Here is a 23,460-nt window from a genome sequence, read left to right as displayed (position 1 = left end):
AGCACAGCATGGAAGTGAATGAAAACCCAGAGCTATCCAGGCCAGTAAGTTTGGGATGGAGAAGGATGTCTGGCTGGACCAGGGGCTTCTAGGCTACTTCAGGGATGGGTCTGGAGATGGGCATGGATCAGAGAAAACAACAGCAGAAGAGAAGATGATCTAAAGATCTACTGGCTAATGCAGAGAAGGCAGACAAGGTTCAAAGGAGGTCCAGAGAGGTGAAAAACTGATGGATTTGGCACTTCAGAGAGATGGGAAGTAGCAGAGCACCAGGAAGGCAAATGCTGTGATAGAAGTTGCTGATTAATGGCACTGAAGGGTTAATACTGTCATGCAGCAGTGATGCAGAGCAATGTGGACTATGAAAAGCCATTCAGTGGGCATCAGCTGTACCTCTGAAAAATCCTATGTGAACAGCTAAAATCCTCCAACCCACAAACCAAGGCACTGGCTGATGCATTTATTCATGCGCTGTCTGCAGAGGCTTTGTATGTAAATGTAATATGAAAGAGCAGTCTCCAAGTTCATCCATTCCCCACTGCCGAATGGTGAAAGCTTTCCTTAATTTCAATAATTAGAAGCAAGTTGTCTCTAATTCATTCCCTTGGCACTGCTTTTTTTCAGCCCCTTGAACTGTTCTACATCTGGAAGGGCTGTGATCGAAGGCTTAGATCCAATTTCAGACTATCTAGTGTAATTACATTCCATAATCTGTTTCCCTCCTAACCCCACAGACCTGGAAGCTGCTGTTTTCCTCCTCTAGGAATACAAGACTTAATCAGCAGCACAGCATGGAGCCCACTTGTCATTTCCTACATGTTAACATCCACTGTATAACGACTAATTGCTCCCATATGGCAAACCCACTCCCTTCTGAACACAATGAACTTGGGACTCGTTTGGAGCTGAGAACTGGAAGCTTGTTGCCCACGTGTTCCCTGAGGAGTCTTCTGAGAATCTCAGAGGGATATGTACCTTTAAGCATTTTTACGGCAACTGTTTTGCAGGTTGAAGATTTATCAATGCCAAAAGCAGACGCCTCCACCACCTTCCCAAAAGCACCGTGACCCAGTGTTTTACCTAGAGAAGCAAGAGTCGAGAATGAGCCAAAGGGGGCTTACAACAGTCTGCATCAGATAAGAGGGAAACATGCATCCTTAGCTCTGCAAGAAATCCAAGACTCCAGCACCCAGGCACAACGCAGACCGGTAGTCGACAGAAACCTGTATCACATATTTGCAGTATATGGATATAAACAGTATGCTTTATATCCATATGACTTTAATGCAATACAGTATGTGACAGAACAGAGTAGAATAAATAAATCTGGATTCGGCTGAAGGCAAGGCTAAATATATAGATAGATATAGATATGGCTGAAGGGTAAAAACATTGCATACAGTTATCCTCGAGCCCTGGGAAGTCAGAGGCCAGGTTAAACATAGATTTGTGGAAGACTGATCTCATGAGTCACAGTCACAGAGACAGCCAGCTAAGGCACTCAGCCAGGACCCTTTGACCCTTCAGTTATTGGCATTTTTTTGAAGTAAAAACTATTAAAAAAATGAATTTCAGGTGATAATCTTTCTCATTTTCCCTTTCCTTTGAATTTTCGGGCCCATATTAGCTAGTGTGCTCGGAGGGCTCTGACCCACAATGCAGAAGGCTACACCGGGTATCATGGTCTGGCTTTTTGGTTCTGCCAGGTTCACCCTATGTCCCACCATCTTCTAATTTAATTTTTATTTTTTGCCTGTATTCCTCTTTCTTCCATGTTTTCCAGCTAAGGCTCTGTGGGCACCCCCCCACACGCATATTCCCTGCACTCATCATCGCACACAGATGTTGCCGTTCCTCTAAGCAAACACAGGCTGCGTTTTACATTTCCTTGCTCCATCACCCAAGGAGCTGAGCTGTTGAATTCAATTTGGTTCATTTTTCTTGGTAGTTCTTTACAGCTCAAAGCCAAGTTTGAATGGTTGATAAAGAATTGATTATTTGAAGAATTTGAAGATTTCTTCAAAAGAAAATTGACACTAAGACTGTCACCTTTCAGACTCACTTCTCTTTCCATCATCCCCTATGGGAGTGAAACGATGCTTTTGACAGGGACAGTACCCAGAGGTACCTTTCTTCCCTGTCAAGAGTTTGGTTTCACTTCTCCAAGAAACAGTAAGAGGTGATCACTTTTTTGAGACATCTTTGCTTTTCTTACCAAATCTCGTTTCTCCCCATTAAGGATGATGCTAAATTCTGTGACTCAGTGCCAGTTCTCACCAAAGGATGGGAGTATGCTGGCACTAAATGGAGGGCTGCTTCTTGGGTAATACAACAGATATAACTGAAATCAAGGAGCATGAGAAGTCATCATTCTTTACAGTAATAATCTCCAAACCACTCACCCAGCCGCAGTCTGTCTCTTGGGAACTCCCATTTGCTGCTGTCATAGGGAAGACGGTCACATTGCTCGTCGAGAGGCATTTCCTCTGGATCCATTATAATTGACAGGTACCCTGTCTTAATGTCTGTGGCATCGGGCTAAAAACAGGGTTTGGAGAAATTATTCACAGTGTTTACCCTGCAATTCTAATGGGAGAGAGCTGTCATCTACAAGACGGAGTGCAAGCTGGGGAGTTCCCTGGATTCCAGCCTTAGCTCTGAAATTTATTCTAAACCATACGTGCATCACTTCAGCTTCTGCCTCTCTTTTTTTCTTATCTGGGAAATAAATGTTTACGTATGCCTGCCACTCAGCCGTGCTGGGAATAGTCATGGATTAATGTTGGTAAACACTCCGAGGACACAAAATCAATCATTGTCTTCTAGGTGTATCTGTTACTGGAGCTCAGTGCATTTCCCTGTGCACCCTGCGAGCCGCACTTCCTGGCACCCCACGGAGCATGTTCCATTGCATTTTCACAGTTAAGCAGCTTTTTGTAACAGGCTGGTTCTGCACAGCTATCAGCTTTGTAGCTATTGCTTTAATGCTAATTTTAAACTGAATATTAAATTAATTAACTTTTAAATTAAAAGTGGTTGAGAGCTGGTGAAAACTGCTGCTCCTAATGCTGCTCAGTGAGAAGCTGGGATGTGGTGGAACCTGTAAAGAGACTTGCATGGGTGTGGAATATAATAGGAAATTCTCTCTTCTCCACAGCTCTTTAAAATCTGAGACAAGGAGGAAAAACATGAATTTGATTACTGCATTTGCAGTAGGAGGGGAAATTTTATTCAAGTATCGGGTATCAGCACTAAGACTGCAGTTTGGGCGAGCTTCAGAGCAGAGAGCTGTGGTTGCCATTCTATTTACAGTTTAAAAACAGAGCAAAATTCCTTAAAACTTTCCTGAAATTTTATTTTTTTGAGTCACTAAAGGAAGTAAAAGAATACCAGGGCATAGAGATAAAATAAGCCATGTGGTTTGGGCTCATTTCTAGAATAAACATCCTAGAATCTTTCTTTAAACAGGGCTCCCTTCAATATCTGTATTTCAGAGAAATCTTATTGGATAGCTGTTGAAATCAAGCCCTCATTTTAGGGGAATTAGGATTTTGTTCTGTCTCCTAATCTTGCCAGGAAGTTTGTCTCATAAAAAAGGAAGAGCCTGATTTTCTGATACCGTGGAAGTGGGTAGGAGGCTCACATGTACAAGCGATCTTTTGAAAAGCCGAGGGACTGTCAGCAGAAATCTTGGACTTAAATTTCACTGGAACGTTTTGCACTTTTTCTACTCTCTGTCCCAAACATTCACACAGACTCGACTTCAGCCCTAAACGCTGGTGCTACACTGACAGAGGGTCCAAAAGCAGAGCCTCTGCACAGGATGGAAGCTCTCTTACTTTTCTCAGCTTCCGAATGAAGAGGGTCAGAAGAAGCCAGAAGAGGGTAGCTGCTAGACCGGTGCAGACCAAAATGATGACTTCGATGTTGGATTTCTCTTCAGAACCTGTGGGTTAAATGTACAGATGGATTTGAAATGTAGCCAGAGTCCTTGGCTGAACAAAAAGTTCTCATCAGTCCAGCACAATATCTGTGTTTTACCTTGGCTTGGACCTCACCTTGTATTTTAATGAAGGCTGATGTGCTGTCTTGGCCCATGTCATTGGATGCCTTGCATTCATAGAGCCCTTCATCATCCTTCTTCACTCGCTCAATGACCAGGGTATTATTTTCCATGGAAATTCCTGTAGTGAGGGATCTAGGTTAATTTTGTTACAACAATCTACCTGCCTACAAATGCTTGTAGGAGGCAGAGCACTGAAAATGAGCTCCCATCCATGCAGGCATGATAAATGCTCTTGTTAGGAGCCATTTTAATTCCATGCTCCTCGTGGTTTGGCAACAACCCGACACTTTATTTTACCTCAATACCTGTTTAGATCGCTTGGGTATCACTTAACCTACAGCAAATGTGGCTGTTTATTTATGACAAGTAGACAGAGCCTGACAAAACGTTTATGGAAGTTTGTGAAGTGACTGAAAGAGGTTTTCTGATAGCAATGGGGTATACTGGAAGAAAAGGGAACTCAAAGAAACTACTGGAGAAAGCCAGCATTTTGGAGGCTGTGGGAAGTGACGGGAGCTCTAGCATGTGGAACATGGGGATCAGGTTATGTGCATCCCTGGCAAAATCACTGCATGGAGCTGTCCTGGCTTTGCAGAAGGCCAGGGGCTAGAGGTGGAGTGCCGAGAGAGAGGTGGCCTAGGGATGACCTATGTGAGGCTTCTCCATGTGTAATTTTCCTGATTTTGTGGCATGAAACTGAGAGCTTCTCCGTGTCACTAGGGATATATTTGGGGTAGAAACAGGAAAATACGCTGGGCTTTGAATCCAAAAGGGAAGGACACTTTGTGTTGGTCGGTGTTCTGCCCATGAATCCTGCTGTTGTTAACAAGAATGCTGCACATAACTTGCCATGCACTCTGCTGAAATATTTACCCCGAGGTGTTTTTTCCAAATATTTTATTTATGTTTCCATCGGTTGGATGTTACATGCTTGTCCCTCTAGAATTATTTATAAAATTTCAGTAGCTGTAAAGGGTTTCTGATCATAACAGTCTGATCTGAATTATGTATGATCCTGGATTTCCTACCTAGTCCAGGAAGCATAATTAAAGTCACAGGACTAGCTACTGACACAGGTTCCTTCAAGATTTATAGGAGATCTCAGGACAGAGAGATGAGAAGGAATTCCAGGCTGGGGTGGAGGAGCCCACACTCCCTGCTCGTGGTGGCTGCTGTACGGGCTGAACGGAGAGCACGTTCTCAGGACTGTGTAGTGGGAGAAAGAGAAAGGCCGTGTGATGTGCCACAGCACAGCTTGCCCTGGTGGCTAGCTGCAAAGCACCGTGAGCAGGCACCACGGCCCTCTGGCCGCTCAGGGCCGTGCTTTCAGACCCATCCCGCAGGTACACTCTCCCTCCCGGGTTTATACACGGGCGCGGTGCTGCCGCACGCACTGGAAGCTCACCTGAGGCTGCTGAGATGGGGTGGCCGTTCTTCCTCCAGGTGATGTGAGGCTCTGGCGTTCCGCTGACTTTGCACTCCAGAATGATCTTGCCGCTGATGTTAACCTCCAGGTCGGTCAGGTTCTGGATAACGTACGGCGCTGCCTTTGCTGTAGTCACAAAGGAGAACAACAGACAGCGACATTTCAGAAGGCTTCTCCCACAGCTCTGCCATCGTCTCCCCTCTGGCCAGCCACGTGGCCTTGCTGGAAGTGGCAAAGATTTGCTGATGAGTGGTAGCAAAAATCCCACAAAAGATGATGGGAGGAGTTCATTTGGCTTATTTTCAAAGTGCCTAAGTGTAGATTCAGCTCCAGCTGGAGCCTCCTTGAGTTTCTCAGCCTCTGAAGGAAACAGAGGACAGCGAGTGGGAAGAGCAAATGCAGAGTGAATACAAAACAAGAAGGGAGGAGGCGAAGAGGAACCAGTTCTGAGGATTTTGGGTCATCCTCCACCACGAGAGGGGTTATCTGCTTACTACACAGCATGTTAATCTCTGCTTTATAGAACAGAATAGGTTATGCTCATTTATAAAAGGCATGGGAAAGCAATTGAATGAAATCGCTAGCACAGTATAAAAAATACATCAAGCCATCAATAAGGAGAATAGCTGATGGGTGTTAATACATTTAAAGGAGCTATTTAAAAGCTAGTTTGTGTAGGGGAAGGAGAATGGGTTTGGAGGGGTGACTTTGTGTATGTTCTTGAGAAGAACTGCATCTCCGCCGTGTGCCAGACAAATAACAGACCCCGGTAATTCTCACAGGAGCGTGATTAAGATTCCAGTTCTCCCATGGCTGTATTCCCAGTTTAGCTGTGTTTTTCCCGTAGCCATCATGTGTAGGTGTTTGTGTAGGCAGAAATTTGACTAAACGAATAAAAATATCTGCCAGGGGAGAGAGAAGCAAATCGCCTGAATGCAGAGCGCAGCAAAAGCCCGGTGCCTCCGTGTCAGGGGCTGCTGGCAGGTGGCTCTGGTGCCAGCGGTGGGGACGAGCCAAGCTGTGAGTGCTGCAAGGTAGCGGTGAGATTCTTTCCCTTCCTCCTCACTGCAGGAAGAGGCAGGTGCTCCTGCCATTTCTTAAAATAAATCACCTCCCACTCAGGTATCGGAGCTGTGCTAGCCACAGCTGTGGCGTGGGCGAGCACGTGTGTGTGTGTGTCTGCGTGGAGGGGAAGGGGCTGCGAGAGCCTTGGCTGCTCTGGGGAGGAGACTGCATGGGCAATGTGTTCCTTCACTTCAACGAGAATGAAGCCAGCCCTGTGCTGCCTGCTTTTTACCGAAGTGACAAGTGCTTACGGCAGCATAGCTGTCCCTTCGGTGTCTCGTTATCCATTAATGTAAGTGGAGAAGCCAATTTAGAAATCGCCGTCTAACCCAGCTTCTAAAGGACTCTGTTTTCTGCACCCCAGCTTGCTTCTGGTTATTTAGTTCTGCTCTGTTTTTGGGCTTTGGGTTTTTCTTCACTGGGAGAAGAATGGTGCACTTTCTCAGCAGCCCTTTTTTTTACTGAGAAGGCTTTGAGATGATCACTCTCACCTTCTCCTTTATGAAGCAGAAGAAACTTCACTAATTTTCCATGAGTTTCTGCCTGTGCAGCACTGGGAGGACTGCCTTGCCCTCAATAGCCAAAGAAACCAGGCTTTGGGATCTGTAGTATCACTATTTGATGAAAATAAGAGTTGGGGGTTGGGTATATGTAACTCCAGTGAAGTGCATCCCACTCACCCAGAATAATGGTACGTGGCGCTTGAGTATGCACCCGGCCGGTAACATTTGTGGGTCCAAAGCTGTTTAGGGATCTACACCACCCTGGCAGCTGTAGATGGGTGGTCTTCTCCCAGTCACACAGATCTGGGGTGGCAGTCCCACATGAGAGATGGGCTGTCAGTTACACGAAGGCGATGTCTTTTCTGCTCAGTCAGGGCTAAGTCTGCACCCAGCATGGAATTAGGGAGGTAAAAGGCTGCTGAAATCACCTCGCTGTGTAAGGTGAATATTTTGTATGAAACCAGCAACAGCTGGGTGAGTTCTACACATGACTAGGAGTCAAACCTCACTCAGAAACACGAAAAAAACCCAACACAGTGTGTATTAGGACTGTCCCTAAGAAATGCTGACCACCTTCTGCTTTGCAAAGCCTCAAAGGGAGCTGCAGACGCTCAGCATTTCAGCCCCTCTGGCTGAGCGATGCCCTCCCCGCTGCCGTTTGCCACAGGCAGGACCCACCTCTGACGAGGAGCTGCGTGTGCTGCTCCAGCGTGTCCGTGCTGTTGTGCTGGTTCTCAGCTCTGCACTTGTAGAGGCCCCCGTGCTCCTTGGTGACGTTAGCAATGACCAGCGTCAGGGAAATGGAGTAGTTGTCGATTTTCTTGATCACCGAGTCGCCAGGAGCCGCCTCTGAGGAGGGGTAGTACCAGCCCACGTTGCTGTAGATGTACTTGGAGGCCCGGCAGGTCAGCTGGGCGTCGTTCCCCACAATGGTTGTGACCTGTGGGTCTGTTTGCAGCCCAAACGGCACATCTGGGAGGAAGAGAAAACACGTTCACAGTTCAGTCACACCTGAGCACATTTTGGCTGCCTGTTTGCAGCTTGATGGTCGGATTTCCAAGAGCAGCCCCAATGCAACCAGCCCATTTCAGTGAGACCGGCGCTGGTGCTCACAGCCAGGCACTCGTGCTTGGGCATTGAATAAGCGACTGTACCTCGCCCATCACAGCTCCAACCTGGGGTAATTTTCACCCTCAGTACTCTAATCATGCCATTTTCAAGTAATTAATCGAAAGCTTTTATATAGAAGTGGTTAATGGACTAGGAGACTCCGCTATGCAGGTAGACAAATGTGTTGGTGAGACCTTTCTGTCTGCTCCCAGTGCCTGGAAGTGCGGTTGCGTAAGGGTAGAGAAACCTCTCCCATTTCTCACAAGTGACACTCTCTTTCTTCACCACCGAATAATCTTCCCAATTCTCTTTTATTTCGATGATGTGGATATTTACTTTCATCATGTGGGTATTTACTTGATCAGTGGAAGGATTAACTAATCTAATGATGTGTGAGTCCTGGAGGCTGTAACAGTTAGCCGAGTAATGCTTGGAGGCACGAGTCCAATCTATCCACAAAAGAATAAGCAGTTTCTTGCTATATTTTTAGTAACTTTTCACTTCAGAAAAAAATCAATTTTCCTGAAGTGCTGAACTGAATCCATTTTAAGACAATAAATGTGTTTCTGAGTCGAGTGCCAGAATCTGGCCTACAGATAATTCCAATTTCTGCATTAGCTGCCAGAGACCTACGATTAACTCGTGTCTGCAACATACTCTTTTCCCTTTTTATTCTGTTAGCTTCAGCCATCTATATACCAACAGACTTTAATGAAAATGCCCTGATAACCACAGTGACCTGTGTTCTGGCTGCCAGGTCAGGATTTAGAAGCGGTGGAAATGGAGAGCTGTGAGGAATCCCTTAGAAACGTTACCAGGCACGGTACTGGGATGATGAGGCTGTTTGGGAGGACTGGTTCTGGGCTACCTCCTGGACACCAACAGTGCTTGCAATAAATCCAGTAGACTGTTGCTTCAGTACTGGGCTGTTCATAAGATGCTTTCTCAAGCTAGGCTGAAATGGGTGGTACTTTGGGGGGGACAGAAGTTAAAGCCGGGCAAGTACACTTCACACCTGCAATCGGACAAATTCCACGTGGGAGCAGGAATTTGGCCAGGGGCTCACACTGCAAACTCTTGCAAAAAGCTCCGTTGAAGCTACAGCTGAACATAAATAGCAGGGCTGTTGAAATAACCAATCTACCTTATAATAAACCATATATTCTATACACTCCAGAGCCCCAAGGGAGCTTTCAGATGTGGTTAGAAGTCTATCTTCTTCACAAGTCATCTGGAATAGAACCAGCAAGCTTTGCTTCATGGTTTTTAATGACCAGCACCAGAAATGTTTCACAAAAGTTCCAAAAAGAGAAGAGACCCCTCAGGCCACAGCAGTGGGGATTGTTGTATTTCCTTTCTTTCCTTTTCATGAAATTGCACTTTACTTCATGCAGTGTTTTGTTAGGCTCAGTTGCTCTTTCTGACTTAGCGCTAGCTGTGTGCTCGAGCTGACGTGTGTAATACCCCCACTCCTCTCGTCTGATGTCTTGTGGTTCCGACACGCCAACCTGATGCTTATCAAAAAGGGGGGAAAGTCAGAGGCCAGCAAAAATTCCCGAAACAGGAGGAATTAAGGTCCAGTGAAAACAATGCGATGTGGTATGAGCAGCATCTCTCTAGCACCCGTTGAAGCGAAATAGGGACAAAATGCCCTCTTTACTTGTTTGCTTTTCTAAGCATTTTCTCTTAGCTCCTGCAAGAGTTACAGAAATCAAGCAGATGGATCTTTTGGTCCTTAAATAAGCTCAGTGGTCCGGGAGACCTTCTGAAAATGCTTCCAACCTGAATTACCCTGTGAGCTTAGCGCTTAGTGAACGGATTCCAGGTGAAGTGGTGAGCTTGGAGCTTGGTCGTGAGTAAAACACTGCAGCTCTGCAAGCCTTCAAGGCAGACTAATCCCAAGTGGATGGGATGGCAGCCCTGCTTGCCCTTGCTTCTGCCTCTCAGGGAGCTTTTCTTCAGGAGAACTGGGTCATGCAACTCGTCACCCCTTTTTTTTGGCAGGGCAAGTTGCCGTGAATGGCAGTGGAAAAAAGCCCCGAGGGGAAATAGAGCTTGTCCTGTGGAAGGCACCGTCTGGTGCACGGCAGTGACAGCACAGGCTGGAGCACCCAGAGGTCTCTGTCATTTCAGGGCAAGTTCCCAACGTGCTAATTTGCAAGCTGAAATTGTGAGGGGTGCTCAACAGTTTCACCTTGCTGCTGGACTTCGCTAGCGCAGGGCTTTTTATGCCAACTTACTGTTCTGGGGGCAGTGGACGGGCTTGTTTTTCTTATCACTTCTTCTACTGACATTTTTTATTTAGCGTTTTGAATATTTTTAGCTGGAATTTGTGCTATTCTCTGCCATCTTGTTAGTCTTTCAAGAAGCTCTTTCAGCTCCAATAGAATATTCATTGATTTTCATTACAGTGGAAGGAAAAAGAGGGAAAAAAAAGTCTCTCTCGCTCTCCTCTCTCTTTTCTCCTCCTACCTGAATTGTCTGGGGAGTAACAGCAGCATGGAGAGCACATTATAGGTCAGTTCATCTCTTAGACTACTTTGCTTACACAATCTTGAACCTGAGCAGTGATTAACTTCCTCTCTCGGAACAGATACAGTGTTTTAACCGACTCCTAATAACTTGGCCAAAAGAATGCACCGTGGGGCCTTTTCTCTTTTATCAGCAGTCACCAAACATTTGTCTTTCGTATTGTATTACAGTGTAGTAGCCGCGAATTTCACTCTCAACTGTGTGGGATTCCATGACAAAATAGGGAAATGAGCCATTGGGAGAAGGTAAAAAGTCAGCATAAATCAAAAGAAAGTCTGGCTCCATTTGTATTTACAAGGAATTAATTGGTTTTAATTTCCTGTGCTTTGCACAATAATCTGGATAATTCAAAACTCCTGCTCCTGCCCAAATTCCATCCCGCTGCCTGTCAGAGGGGGGGTCTCCAGCAGCATTCGCATGTAGGGAGAGTGAGAAAAAGAAGGGGTGAGCCCTCCTTCTGAAGCAGCACGGAGCTTTTCATAAATCCTGTAACCATGTCGGGAGTAAGCAAACTGAGAGTGGCAAGCAGTTGTAGGAAAGCCCAGTTCATCCATTGTTCCAGCATCTGATCGCCGATTCTTATCTCAAGTTTGAAGTATAGGATTTTCTTTCTGGTAGAAATCCTTAATTTCATTTTTCGGAGTTGTTTTTGCAATCAGATAAGAGGCTTTTGTTATTATTTGTTATTCTTATCATACTTCATTTATATTCCAAGCATATTCAGAGGTTTCAGATGGGTGGGATCCCATTTTGTTGTTTGCAGTACAGTTACACAAAGGCTTGGATTTGATGTCCTGCGGACCTCCAGTGATACACAGCTGCTCTTTCCAAGGTGCAGAGCAGAGATTAGGAGGTAAATCGTACCCCTTGGTGGCAGAGGGCACCTCCAGAGGGCACCAGCTCAGCTTTGGGCTGCACTGGGAGGGTTCGGGCAGCCTTGAGCCCCCTTTGGTGCGCCAGCAGGGCTGGGCAATGCCACGGGCAAAGCCATCTGATGGATGCCCACACTGCCTCTGCACGGGACAAAACAGTCGTCTGGCTGAGGTGGGAACACTGCTGGCAGGCCTGTGGTAGGCAGGATGGCTGTGAGACGGGTTCTGTTCCAGCAAGGGGGGTTAGCAGAGACAAACACAAGCACCAGGCAGGCCTTGAACGGCTTCAGTGGGGCGCTCACAGGGCATCTGCAGAAGGAGCTCCAGGAGGACAGCGTGGCCGCCGGACCCCTGGGTTGCTCACCCCACTGCCCCCTTCCATGGCTCGCTGTCAGTGTGATCTGCAAACCCTGGTGACCCTGCACTGAAATGGATTCCAGAGAAAGGCTTTAAAAATAGACGGCAGTGCTATTTCTAGTGCCTGTGGGAGTTTTTGAGGGGGCTGAGCAGTGGAAAAAACAAAATGGCTGTTGGTGGCATTCCCCTGGGATAAACACTTCTCCGAAAGGGGCGCGGTGCTGCAGGCACCAGGCTGAAGTCCGGCCTTTCCCCCAGAGCAGGTGCAGCCTGGGCAGCACCCGACTGAGCTTCCCCTCGTCAGTGCCCTGACAAAAGAGTCTGAAATGCTACCTCATTGTGGGGAAAAAAAAACAAACACAACATGACAACTACAGAACTTGTGCCAATTCAGTATTTTCTTGTAAAAGAATCTTCTCTGAAAGGCACAAAATGAAAATAAAACATAGTTGTGAAAGGTGCAACCGTTGTGCCAGCCCTGGGAGCCTGCCCTCATGCCAGTTGCCTGTTTGGTTGCAGCAGCGCTGGCTTTAGCCCCCGAGTATTGCAAAGTACTGCGAATAGCTCGGGAACATGCTGCGTTGAGTAACCCATCCAAACATAGCTGGCAGGGCTCAGAGCAGAAACAAACCCACGCTTGGAAGGGAAGGGCAAAATAAATGGCCGGTCTTTGGTCTGCCTTGAAAGGCATCGTGTGGACCTCTCATGTCTGTGCTTTATCTCTCAAAGGTGACCCTTGAAGGGCTTTTTCTTAGATAAATAAGAGTTTGGGCTTTGGAGAACATCTTCTTGGGGCTTAAACTCCCTTCTGGCTCCAGAAGGCGTTGGGTAGTGCACAGAAGCTGTAACTGGAGGCGCAATCCTTCCCCCATATGGCACCAGCTTCGTCAGCCTTGGATCCCATTTTGCGATAGTACTTTGGTACTTCTGTGTACTCAGAATGGTGACAAGCTTTAGTGAGCGCTTGGCTGGTTAGCCTGGTGTGAAACGTGCTGAACTGCTTTTGAGCAACGGAGGCAAAGCACACAGGACAGACGAGAGGCAGAGGGGGGCAGAGCGTTGCCGGGAGTGAGCTCAGCCCTCGGAATTGGCTTCACGGGGAAGAACAGGAATGGTGGCAGTGAGACATTTACCTTCCAGGGCAATTCTGCACAATTTGTTTTAAAATTGTTATTTTGATGCAAATTCTACAGGCCAACATCCACTCATCCAGAAAGTGAGTACAGAAATGATTCAGTTTGGTCTGGTTAAGCACTTGAACAAGGCTCTCCCTGGACTCTTCGCCTTTTTTAAGCTCCTATTTCTCCTAAAAGCATGATGCAGGTCCTGATCTCACTACTAAAGAATTCCTGTGTTAAAAGGTTAAGGACATATTTGTTTGGATTTGTGTTCTTTGGAGCACTAGCATGTTCACCTCCTCCCTCCTTAAAGGGCAGAGAAAAGGCTAATTGCTCGGGCAGGGATCTAAAGTCACAGCAGCTCCCAGTGACAGCAGCCCTGCGTTAGGGCTGGATATTGGCCTTGCTCACCTTTGCTATGTCCACCGAATTAACTGGAGGTGACCATTTTCCCGAGTCAGAGAGAAGCTTCAGGCCACTGCACGACCACACAGGACTGAGCTTTTGCTAGAGGTTTCGTGAGGACAGTGCTCAGCTGTCCTGAGCGTTGCTTTAAAACCCAGGCAGCTAAACTGGGGGCCTGAATCCGTAGCTGGCAAAGGCAAAATGGGCATCAGGTCTGCTGCTGGATACATCAAACTCAGCTGGGCGCTGGCGGGACACAACCTTGCATGTGGTGAAGAGCCTGGACTCTGTGTGGTTTGGAGAGCTTTGAAACCACAATGCCCAGGGATTTTCCATTCCAGCCACGCTCACCAGCTGTGTGCAGCTTTAGAGGCAGTCCCAGCAGCAGCACCCGGGTTTGGTGCAGTGTCCCTGCGCTGCTTACCTGAGACGTAGAACTCGATGCTCCTCTCTTCTTCGCCGATCTTGTTTGAAGCCACACAGTAATAGATCCCCGATGCGCTGCTGTTTTCCATAGTCAGCGTGCTCACAATCTGCCAGGCAAGGAGAGAAAAATTAAAGATGCTGAATGTAGGGCAGGCTTAGCAGAGGGGTTTGGGAGCAGTGGGTAAGTGTATAATTTGTGGCAGAGTAGCTAACAAAGGAGCTGCTAGCCATGAGTGGAGCTCACAAGCATACAAGTGCTCTTATTTGTTGGTCTCATCTCACATCACCTCATCCCAGGTAATTCTCTCCTCCTTCCTTTCCCATGTGAAAAACAGGTTTGTGTATGACAACATCAGCAAAGAGCCCAAAGGGAAGGACCTGGAAGATTCATCCAGGACATAGCAAATCAGCCCCACACCCACCGACTTTCTTTTCAGCTTTTCAGGGATGGTTTCCACGGGTGACAGGACGCGCACACTCGCACGGGAGGCAGGTCACTCACAGGGCTGTGACTGCAGGGTTTGGCTTCGTTTTGATATAACCCCAGAGAAGGGGGTGATGCGGCCCCTTTGGGCCCCAGCTCGCTCTTAGGAGTGGTCCTGGGAAGCACCTTGATCCCATAACCCTTCCCCTGAGCCCCGCTGGAACCTGCAGGGTGCAGAAGGAGCCCCTGGAGAAGCCGCGTGGGGTGAGACACTTGGCAAGGCACAAGGAAGGGGCGGATCGTGACAGAGAAGGGAGGAACGCCTGTCCTGAGCTTCACCACACAGAAAAAGGAAGCAGCTCAGTCACTTGTGGGGGCTGAATTCACACACCTCTTCAACAGCTTGTGCTCTTTAAGCATCCTAAGCCCTGCCTCTACACAGGGCCTGGCTAACGAGGAGCCAGCCATATGGCACTCCCCTCTCCCTGCCGCGATGTGCCGTCACAGGCTTGTGAAGAACTATCATGGCTTTAATTATTTCTAGTTCTTCCTTCGGACTGCTAGCAAGAAAGTAGGGTCTAGGCCACCATAGCAGAGATGCTCCTGCAAGATTGCTTTGCTTTCCCTGCAGCCATTCACTTGAGGAACTCTGAGCCCTCACATTTGGAACAAATATCACTTTCGGTGCTGTCCTCTCTTAACGACTTTGAGGATCAAAACTTATAACACCCTCTGGCCGTTTGTCCGTATCTCGAGGGAGTGCTTTGAAGTGCACAAAAGCATCTCTCGACTTTCTTTTTAATATCCCAAACTAAACTCACACAAGACATTCCTTTGCTCCTTATAAAGCTGCACCGTGGATGTGTCTATCGCTGTGCAGGGTGTATTATCAGAGAGTTATTTCAGATTTTCTGAGCTTTGGCACTTTAAATCCTGTAGGGAAATGAGTTTCAAAGGTTTTGATCCCATATGCATTTTACTTTCTAAAGGGGAGTGTTTTTCTTTTCACCTCAGCAGAATAGTGGGTAAGTGGAAAAGTATCCACTTTTCATGGTTACAAAACACAGAAATTAACCAAAAATGGGAACAACCCAAATTTAGGGGTGAAAAGAGAAGACCAGAAAACCCAGCTCCCTCTGGTGTCCACCAAAGAAAGAGCTGTGCAGTTCTGCTTTATTTGTGATGTGAAAATAGCTCTAACGTGGGTACTGAATCACGCAGGCAGGCAGTTTACTCCTCTTCCTTTTTCTATTCCCGTAGCAGTGGGCCTAACGCCCCAGGTTAGTAACAAGCACATGTTCAGAGCACTGCCCCCTGACTTCGAGCCCTAGACACTGCTTTTTGAACTACTGCTGAATCACGAGAAAGATCTTTCTTCTTGTGATCACTTGATCTAACAATTTTATGTTTGAGAATAGAAAAAGCCACTATAAATGTATGAGCTGAAACTGATTCTCCAAGGGCAGAAGAGGATAAATTTGGACAGCTTTTTAACAGCTATTAGTCTTGCAAAGTGACAGCTCTAGATGGAAAGTCAAGAATAATACTGTAGAGCCAGTTAAAATCATAAAGGGGAATGTAGTTATCCATTTTGGACTATGGCCAAAGTTTTAGGGGTGATACTGTGACTCTTCTAAAAACGGTTGCAATGCCCCAAGCTGCATTTGGTGGCCCAGAGGTGAATGCACCCACACGCTCATGCACACACACCACACGCAGATGCCAACAGCTCCAGCTATGTAGGTCGAGAGAAGTCTGACATGGGAGCAGGGAAAAAAAGCAAAAGAGCCAAATAGCTGTACCAGGACCTCGTCCTAGCTAAGCTCAAAAGTAGCTAGGTGGGAAGGTGAAAAAGATCTTAAAATGGTGGAAGGAAACAAGCCTGGTCTGTGGGCAATGTCTTGGGAAAAATTCACTGTGGAAAACAGATAAAGGAGATCTCTTGTTTGTGTGCTCACACCCTGCTCTGTGCTGGGATACGCGTTGCACACGCACCCGAGCACAAGAGGGAGCTCGGTTTGCTCTCACCTTCCTGCCAAACTGGGAGCAAAGCAGCAGCAGCCAGCAGAAACCAGTGTGGGATCTCAGAGCCAGAAGGGAATGGAGTGATTTTTTTGTAAGAAAATGAATGAAAATTTGAAATCAGTATGCATCAGCTTTTTGTTCTGTCTGTGTGCTCCTGGGTAAATCCCTGAGACTGGGAGCCCAGTTATCTTTGCAGCATCTCGAGTAAAGCCCTCAGCTGCCAAACTGCCCTAATCCTGCTTTAATCCTCAAGAGTCTGATGCTTTGGAACACAAACGTGTAATACCAACGGGCATCCCAATTTTCTTCCCCTTCATAAAACCACACGGTTCTGACTTTTACCAGAACAAACCTGAAAGAAACATTTAGGAAGGCAGCAGTAGTGGCTGCTTTTGGAAGTATCTGGACAAATCAGGCAAGGATATCGCTTCGAAAAGTAGCCCCTAGTAATCCAGATGTTATAAAAACCCTAATATTCACAATGCAAATGTGCTGGCAGTTCATCACCTGGTTCTGTAGACAATCCAAGCTGAACAAACATTATCACTGTGACATTTGTCTGTACTTGGTTGTAATGGCAGGTAGGGATAAGGGGTTGTTGAGTTGAATGGGAAAACAGTCTGAACTTGAGCAACTGAGCGTAGGAATCTTTTCCCATTATTACCAGTGAAAACTGTTAGCAGGATTACCTCTCTCAGTGGCGTGGCATAGTCCCAGCATTTGGGGACCTTTAGCATGGCAAAAAAAATGTGAGGAGTTAACCTACTTCACGTGCTTAGTCCGTGCAGCTGGCAAAGCGCATCTCTGGATTCAGAGCCAGGAGTGGCTCTGCCTTCCACCCAATATCCCAGTCGAGAGCAGCTCAGCCCGACTGACACTTTAACCCCTGCCAATGCACTCCAGCCCCAGGTGGCAGCATGAGCTCTGGGGCTGTTCAGTCCTTCATTTCTGTGTGGGCTGCGCTGGAACCAGTGGAATTAATAACAATTTATTGGCATGTGACGTCTAGACATCTTCCTAGTGGGAGCTGGCCTGAGATCCTGTGAGCTCACTGCATGCCAAACGCCAAACATCCTTCAGACAACAACCAGTTTTGATTGCCTGTGTTGAATTTGGAAGTAAAGGGCTCCATTTCCTATTACTTAACCTAAAGGCCACCCAATACTGCAAGCCCAAGGAAGGGCTTATTAGCTAATAAATAATTACTGTAAAAGAACAAACCGGATTTAAAACTCAGTAAGAAAAGAAATAAAACGCCTGATCTCTGAAGAGCAGCAATGGCAAGTAAACAGACATTGCTGCTGAGAGAACCGTAATGGAGGAGCTCAATGAAGTCCATGTGCCTCGCTGCCATGCTCCCCAGCTGATAAAAACAAGCCACTTCCGAAGCAGCCAAATAACATTCCACAGCCCCGTACCATGAGTGTTTTAAGACATCTTGTAGTAAGGACAGAGCAGCAGGGCCTTGTTTTCAAGCTGGAGCCAGCATGAATTAATCTCTCTTGATATTCCTTGCTTTCTCTTCCCTTTGTCTAATCCCTCCCTCCAACAGCCCTCGTTAACAATTCTCTCTTTCACTTCGTTAGCTGTATGTGGGCGAGGATGAGGAGTAAAAAAGTGGGTGGAAAACTTCTCAGCTGTCTAACTCCGGCAGAGCTGGGGTGGAGGTGGCTAGAGGGAGATGTAATTAATAGGAACTTGACTAGAGACCCTGCAAGGAAATATTCAGCTAGCTCCCAATCCGTCTGCTTGAATGGCAGAGAACAGCACTTATTTTTATAGCCTGACAATTCCGATCCATGATTTTATTCATCCATTCAAAACATGCTAAAGGATGGACTGAGGACAAGTGATAAGAGCAGTCTGTCGGCTGAATGGGAGCTTGCAGGGTTTGCTCTGCTCCCTGGCCGTGGGAGTTTGTCTCCCTGCAGAAGGCGAATGGTTACCTCCCTCAGAGAACGGCAGAGCTGTGCGATGGGAGAGGTGCTGAACGGGCAGAAAAGTGAGCAAAATTGGAGCTCTGAGGTTCCTCTTGAGTTCCTGGTGCACATTTCTAGTACGGATGGACTGAGCACTCTCTGGGCAGGTGTTGGCCAGCCTCGAGCAATGACCGCCCCGTGCCTTCCCCTTGCACCCAAGTCGTGGCAGTCGTGAATTGCAGAGGCTGGGGAGGACAGAGGGCCCTCTCTGCAGTCCCTGCTGCCAGCCTGGCTTCCCCAGAAGACTTGCCCAGGACATCTGGGGCCGTGTGCTCCTGTGCTTGAAACATCTGGGTAAGTCTCCCACATCGGGGATGCTTCGTTCAAACCCCCAGAGGCAGCTCACCTTCCCCTGCAAGTTTGTGGGAGCTCAGTCAAACCGGCACCCACGCAGGGTGACATTTAAACAGCACTGCTGAGCTGTTCACATGCTCGTCACCAAACCCACCCCACTGCTCTGATATCATCCTTTTGTTCCTCTGCGAGGCTTAAGCCTGACATTTTGGGGTCACTTTCTGCAGTGGTTATCAATTTCCCCAGCAAAATTGATTCACGCGTTTCACTGCAAGAACATGCACGTGGCCAGGCCACGCTCTCATATAGACATGAGGGAGAGGAAAGAGAGGTGGAAAGAAACCTGCAAGGAGGGCTGAATTCTGTATAGCTCTTACTGTGCTTTTCTTCCCTTCTCCCAAGCTCGAAGCAATAAGACCAGTTTACTAACAGGAAAGAAAATAAAATAGCAAGCTAGCGCCTTGCAACGTGAGGAGGAAATGCGAGCAATTCATGCAAGCAAGGGTGTTTCACCTGGCATTAAAAAGCAGTCTTCAGAGGTAGCTACACAGCAGTTTAAATCACAGAGTGAAAACTTTAGTGTTGACTTAAAACTGCCAGGCACATGAAGCTGGCACGATGTCATTGCTGCAACCAGCATTTGAGCAAAATGTCCATGAACTACTTCATACTGTTAGTGATAACCACGTGCTTTCCTTTGGGAATGAGACAGCCTTAATGACAGGAGGGGGTGAATTCATCTCTCTATCTTAGAATAACAGTGGAATAATCACTATGGCAAATATGACGAGAGACCTCAATCCAATCGTACATGCCGCTTCCATCAAACAGATGCCTGAAGATCTCGGTGTGAGCCTGCGCTGCTGGAAAAAGCCCTGCTTGCTGCCTCTGCAAGCTTGCTTTTAAGCAAGACTCTGGATCTGGGAATTTCTGGGGATTCATTCCCATAGTCTGAGCAACTCTAAAAAGTTTATGCATTTTTTCAAATGTCAGTGAACAAACGTGTCACTACAGTTCTTGGAGGGCAACCTGGAGGGACGCTGAGCTACAGATGAAATCCTAGCGACCAGGTAAATTCCACCTTCTGCTCTGAGACTCCAGCTATTGTCGGACAGACTCAAATCACACAGGAAAAATAACCAATCTCAGCTAATCCCAGCCTCATAACACTGCCAATAAAAGCCACGCTCAGTCAGACTCCAACGTCTTTATTATTTCATGTGGCTAGTCAATGCAGATGAATTACTTGCTAGGGCATAGTGGGAACAGATTGGGTTGTTTCCTGTCTATTTATTTTCTGGTGGGAATAATGACTGATAAAAAGCAAGGAAAAGTCTGAAGGCTATGGGATTTCATCACTATCTTTTTTGAATTATATTCTATTATCCAAAGGCTCCACTTAACAAAGATAGCCCTGGACTTCAGAAAGAGGGAAGGAGAGGAATTGTCTGCTAATGCAAGCGGGGAGACAAAGTGCCGAAATCTGAGATTCATAAAGTCTAGTTTTATTACTTTGAATAAATCTTAATCAGGACATAAGAATTATTAGGAACACCTCAGAATGTGTTTTCAACCACTGGATCAGCAGGAGATGAAAATAATGAATATATTATAAATCGTAAAATTATGTAACTTGTAAAGAAGTATTGTTATGAAACTTTAATAACGAAATATGTAAAAGCTTAAGTTGAAGGGTGTGGGCTGAGCTTTTGAACATGTCTAAAAACGGAGTACTTCAGGATGCCTGGAGCCTAAGGAAGGGGCAGAGGTAGCTGTGCGATGCGGACCAGCAGCCTCAGGGCTGTTTGTGGTCCTCGAGGGGTAAGCAGCAGCAAAGCTCTTAGGGAACACGAGGAGTCCTTTGCAGGACCTTGGGGTCCTTGGACCGAGGTTCCCTCGTGGCCCCCATTCCCACAGAGCACCTACCCCAGCGGTGCCTCCCCTCACCCAGCACGGGCACGTGGGTGATGTCGGGAGCCACCCGTGCGGAGGTGCTGGGGTGTCCCCTGGGGCAGCGGAGCACTGTTTCTCCTTGGATTGCTGTGCCTGCTTTTATGCTTTCTGGGGAAATCAGGGGATAGGGGAAAGCGGCGAAGCCCCTAATCATGCACCAATATGGAGCAAGAATGCATTTGGAGTGCTGCACTGAATCCAGGAGCTCTGTGGCACCCCTAAAGCACCTCACTCATAGGGACTGCAGCCAAATGCCATCTGTAAGCCTGGGATCAAACACATATTTCACCCTGTTACGTATTTACCTTAGCAATGTTGGGAAAAGAAGAAACGGGAGGGACATACATAGGCATAAGCATAAAATAAAGACAGATAAACGTTTTAAATTTCGGTCAAGGTGTCTTGCTATCCCGGGATGTGGGACAATCCAGCAGCCAACAGATAGTTTTTGAGTCATGGCAGTGGTGAAACTCTTCACTTTCATGTGGGAACTAACATAAATTTAAGACTGATATCAGACATAAAGTTCTTAGATCATGTATTTTGACAGGCTGCATAGATGGAGAGCAACAGGAGCCACAAAAGCCACTAAACTCTTGTCTAGCCATGCAGCAAACAGAAAGGTTCAGAAAAGGGAGAAAGTGTGTAGGTACATGTCACCGACCTCCAGTTTGTGCAATTGGAGCTCTGGAGATAGTTGTTTGTACCTAAGATCCCCAAATCTTAGAGAGTACATTAAAGACAGACCTTATGGGGCACTATAGTATCTAAGTAAATCCAATTTCTAGATATCTTCCAGCAAAGGGACAACTCCAGAGTGAAAAGTGAACACCAATTTTCATCTTCCCAGCCCAACCTCCATGTTTCTGAGCTCTGTTTTAGATTATGTTTAGAACTGGAAAGTCTCCATGAGAAAGAGCAGATGGCTTAGGCACTGATCCTGCCAGATGCTGATTTAGTTTGGGCCCGGTCCAGAAAAGCACTTTAGCTTTGTGCTTAATTTTAAGCATGTGAGTACCCCAAGAATTATCACATGCTTAAAGGTACACCAGGATCCGACCTGCAGCACTCAGCACCTTGCAGGTGTCAGCACGAATCTGAATCGCCCGCCTCAAACCACGGGTGGCTGCAAAACCACTCCTCCAGCCACCACCGTCTGTAAGTCCAACTGGGGTACAGCAGCTCTCTGAGCAGGACCACGGCCCCTTCTGCAAGGCATAGCCAAAGTCTGTGAATCTAGAGCAGGAAAGCTTCTGGCACTTTCTCAAGGGTTAGCATGGACGTGTGTAAACGGTATCACTCAGCATCACCCCGTGTCACTGCAGGTCCCCGAGGCCTTTAACAGATAATTCATGGCTGGGATCTTTGCAGTTCGTGCAGGAAGCGTGCTCCGGCACGATCAGTTTGGAAGGAGAAGCAGGCAGGGAGGTGGAGAAGGAAGGAGGCCTTGCTGCCCTCCTCGGCTTGGTAACGTGGTTGGGGACCTAAATGGGAAAGGAACTGTCCACACCTCCAGCTGGAACAGGCAGGTGCTGCGGGCATTCAGACACTGAACATCAGCCCAGCTATCTCTGGCCATGGTAGGCCTCTTAAATTACCCAGTTGTTTAAGTCCTGCTACTGGGAGAGCAGGCAAGGCTGGGTAGTACAAAGTGCTAAGAGCAGAGCATCTTAATGAACCTGATGGCCTTATCAGCTGGGTGCGCTTCACAGGACCCCTCTTGCACTGAAGCCGTCTTACACTTCCGCAAGGCTGAGGGAGACAGAGAGGTTTTTGACCCAGAACTCTTTGGAGAGTTTTAAACAGGGTAAGTGACATCATTGCCAGAATCCCAGCATTTATAAACAGCAGAGATCTGAAAATGATCCCAGGGCCGTGGAATTTCAAGCATGCTAACAGCCAGCAGCAGCTTGGGAACCGTGGGGAGTGCGCTGTGTGAGCGCAGCATCCCCTCCGTAAAGCCCACTGCTAGGCCGTGACATCAGTGCTCAGCTCTCCATCACACACATACCTTCCTTTTATCCCCGTGCTTCATGGTCATATTTTCAATGCTCTTGATCTTGTTGCCTACGATCGTGTTCTCCTGAACCAGAATTTTTTGCCCATCAGGGTTGCACCTGGAGGTGGAAAAGCAGAGGTGATGTTCAAGAACACAGCTCACCGCAGATAACCCGAGGAGGCACGATTAAATGAGAGAATGGCATTCTTAAGTGACAGTCTTAGGTCTTAAAAACTTCTAAAAGCTCTTCCTGATAGAGATCATTACCGCTTTCTAAAAGTGCTGTATTCCTTCATCACAGCATTTTAAAGGTATTTGGGAGCCACCTCCACGAAGGTGGCCAAAGATGAATGCACGAGCAGCCAGGAAACCCCCCCCAGGCATTCTGAAGACTGAGAAAAAAGAAAATACTGGACACTTAGTAATACCACGCTTATTTAATGGGGCTAATAAGGGCGATACTGCAGCTCAATGCAGCTATGGCTCTTTAAGGGCTCTTTCGAGCACTTGCAGTGCATTTCAGACTTCAGAATGGCAGGCATTCAGCACAGTGTGTGGGGATGGGTGTCACTGAGCATGGCTGGCTGGCTGCTGAGCCTTCTGACATGAAATGCAGGCTGTCATGCTGCAAGGTGTATCTGCACCACCCAAGGTAAAGGGCTTTTCTATCTGCTTTAACACCAAGCCTTTAAATAACTCAGCACATCCACCAGCCTTCCCTAGCTTAGGAGCACAAAGTCTTCGGCAGGCTGGAGCCCCAGGGATGCTGGCTGAGGGCACTGCCAGCTGCGCCACTCCAGGAAATTTTTTATTTTCAAATTTCCAGTCCAGGGTGGGCGTTGGGAACTGGGACCCTGTGAGAACAAGCTGGTGAAGTCAATTCAGTTCCACAACCAGCTGCAGTTG

General features: G+C 47.2%; 2 protein-coding genes across 3 annotated transcripts in view; one reads left to right on the top strand and one right to left on the bottom strand.

Annotated features, from left to right (window-relative positions):
* LOC311444123 (uncharacterized protein) overlaps window positions 1-23,460 on the top strand; it is a 293,968-nt gene that overhangs the window by 128,294 nt on the left and 142,214 nt on the right. The window lies entirely within an intron of this gene.
* Window positions 1-23,460, bottom strand: part of LOC311444120 (vascular endothelial growth factor receptor kdr-like) — a 131,211-nt gene that overhangs the window by 31,375 nt on the left and 76,376 nt on the right. For both annotated transcript variants that reach the window (XM_084535021.1, XM_084535022.1), the window contains exons 11-18: window positions 22,567-22,672; window positions 13,879-13,987; window positions 7,739-8,032; window positions 5,472-5,618; window positions 4,059-4,184; window positions 3,840-3,946; window positions 2,403-2,538; window positions 976-1,080 (exon numbers count right to left, since the gene is read on the bottom strand). In XM_084535021.1, the coding sequence (XP_084391147.1) occupies window positions 976-1,080; window positions 2,403-2,538; window positions 3,840-3,946; window positions 4,059-4,184; window positions 5,472-5,618; window positions 7,739-8,032; window positions 13,879-13,987; window positions 22,567-22,672 (1,130 nt within the window). The remainder of the gene's footprint in view (window positions 1-975; window positions 1,081-2,402; window positions 2,539-3,839; window positions 3,947-4,058; window positions 4,185-5,471; window positions 5,619-7,738; window positions 8,033-13,878; window positions 13,988-22,566; window positions 22,673-23,460) is intronic.

The sequence above is a fragment of the Aythya ferina genome (assembly GCF_964211825.1).
Source record: "Aythya ferina genome assembly, chromosome: 13".
Lineage (NCBI taxonomy): Eukaryota > Metazoa > Chordata > Aves > Anseriformes > Anatidae > Aythya > Aythya ferina.
The sequence above is the reverse complement of the archived record's forward strand: the minus strand, read 5'-3'. Positions and strand labels throughout refer to the sequence as shown.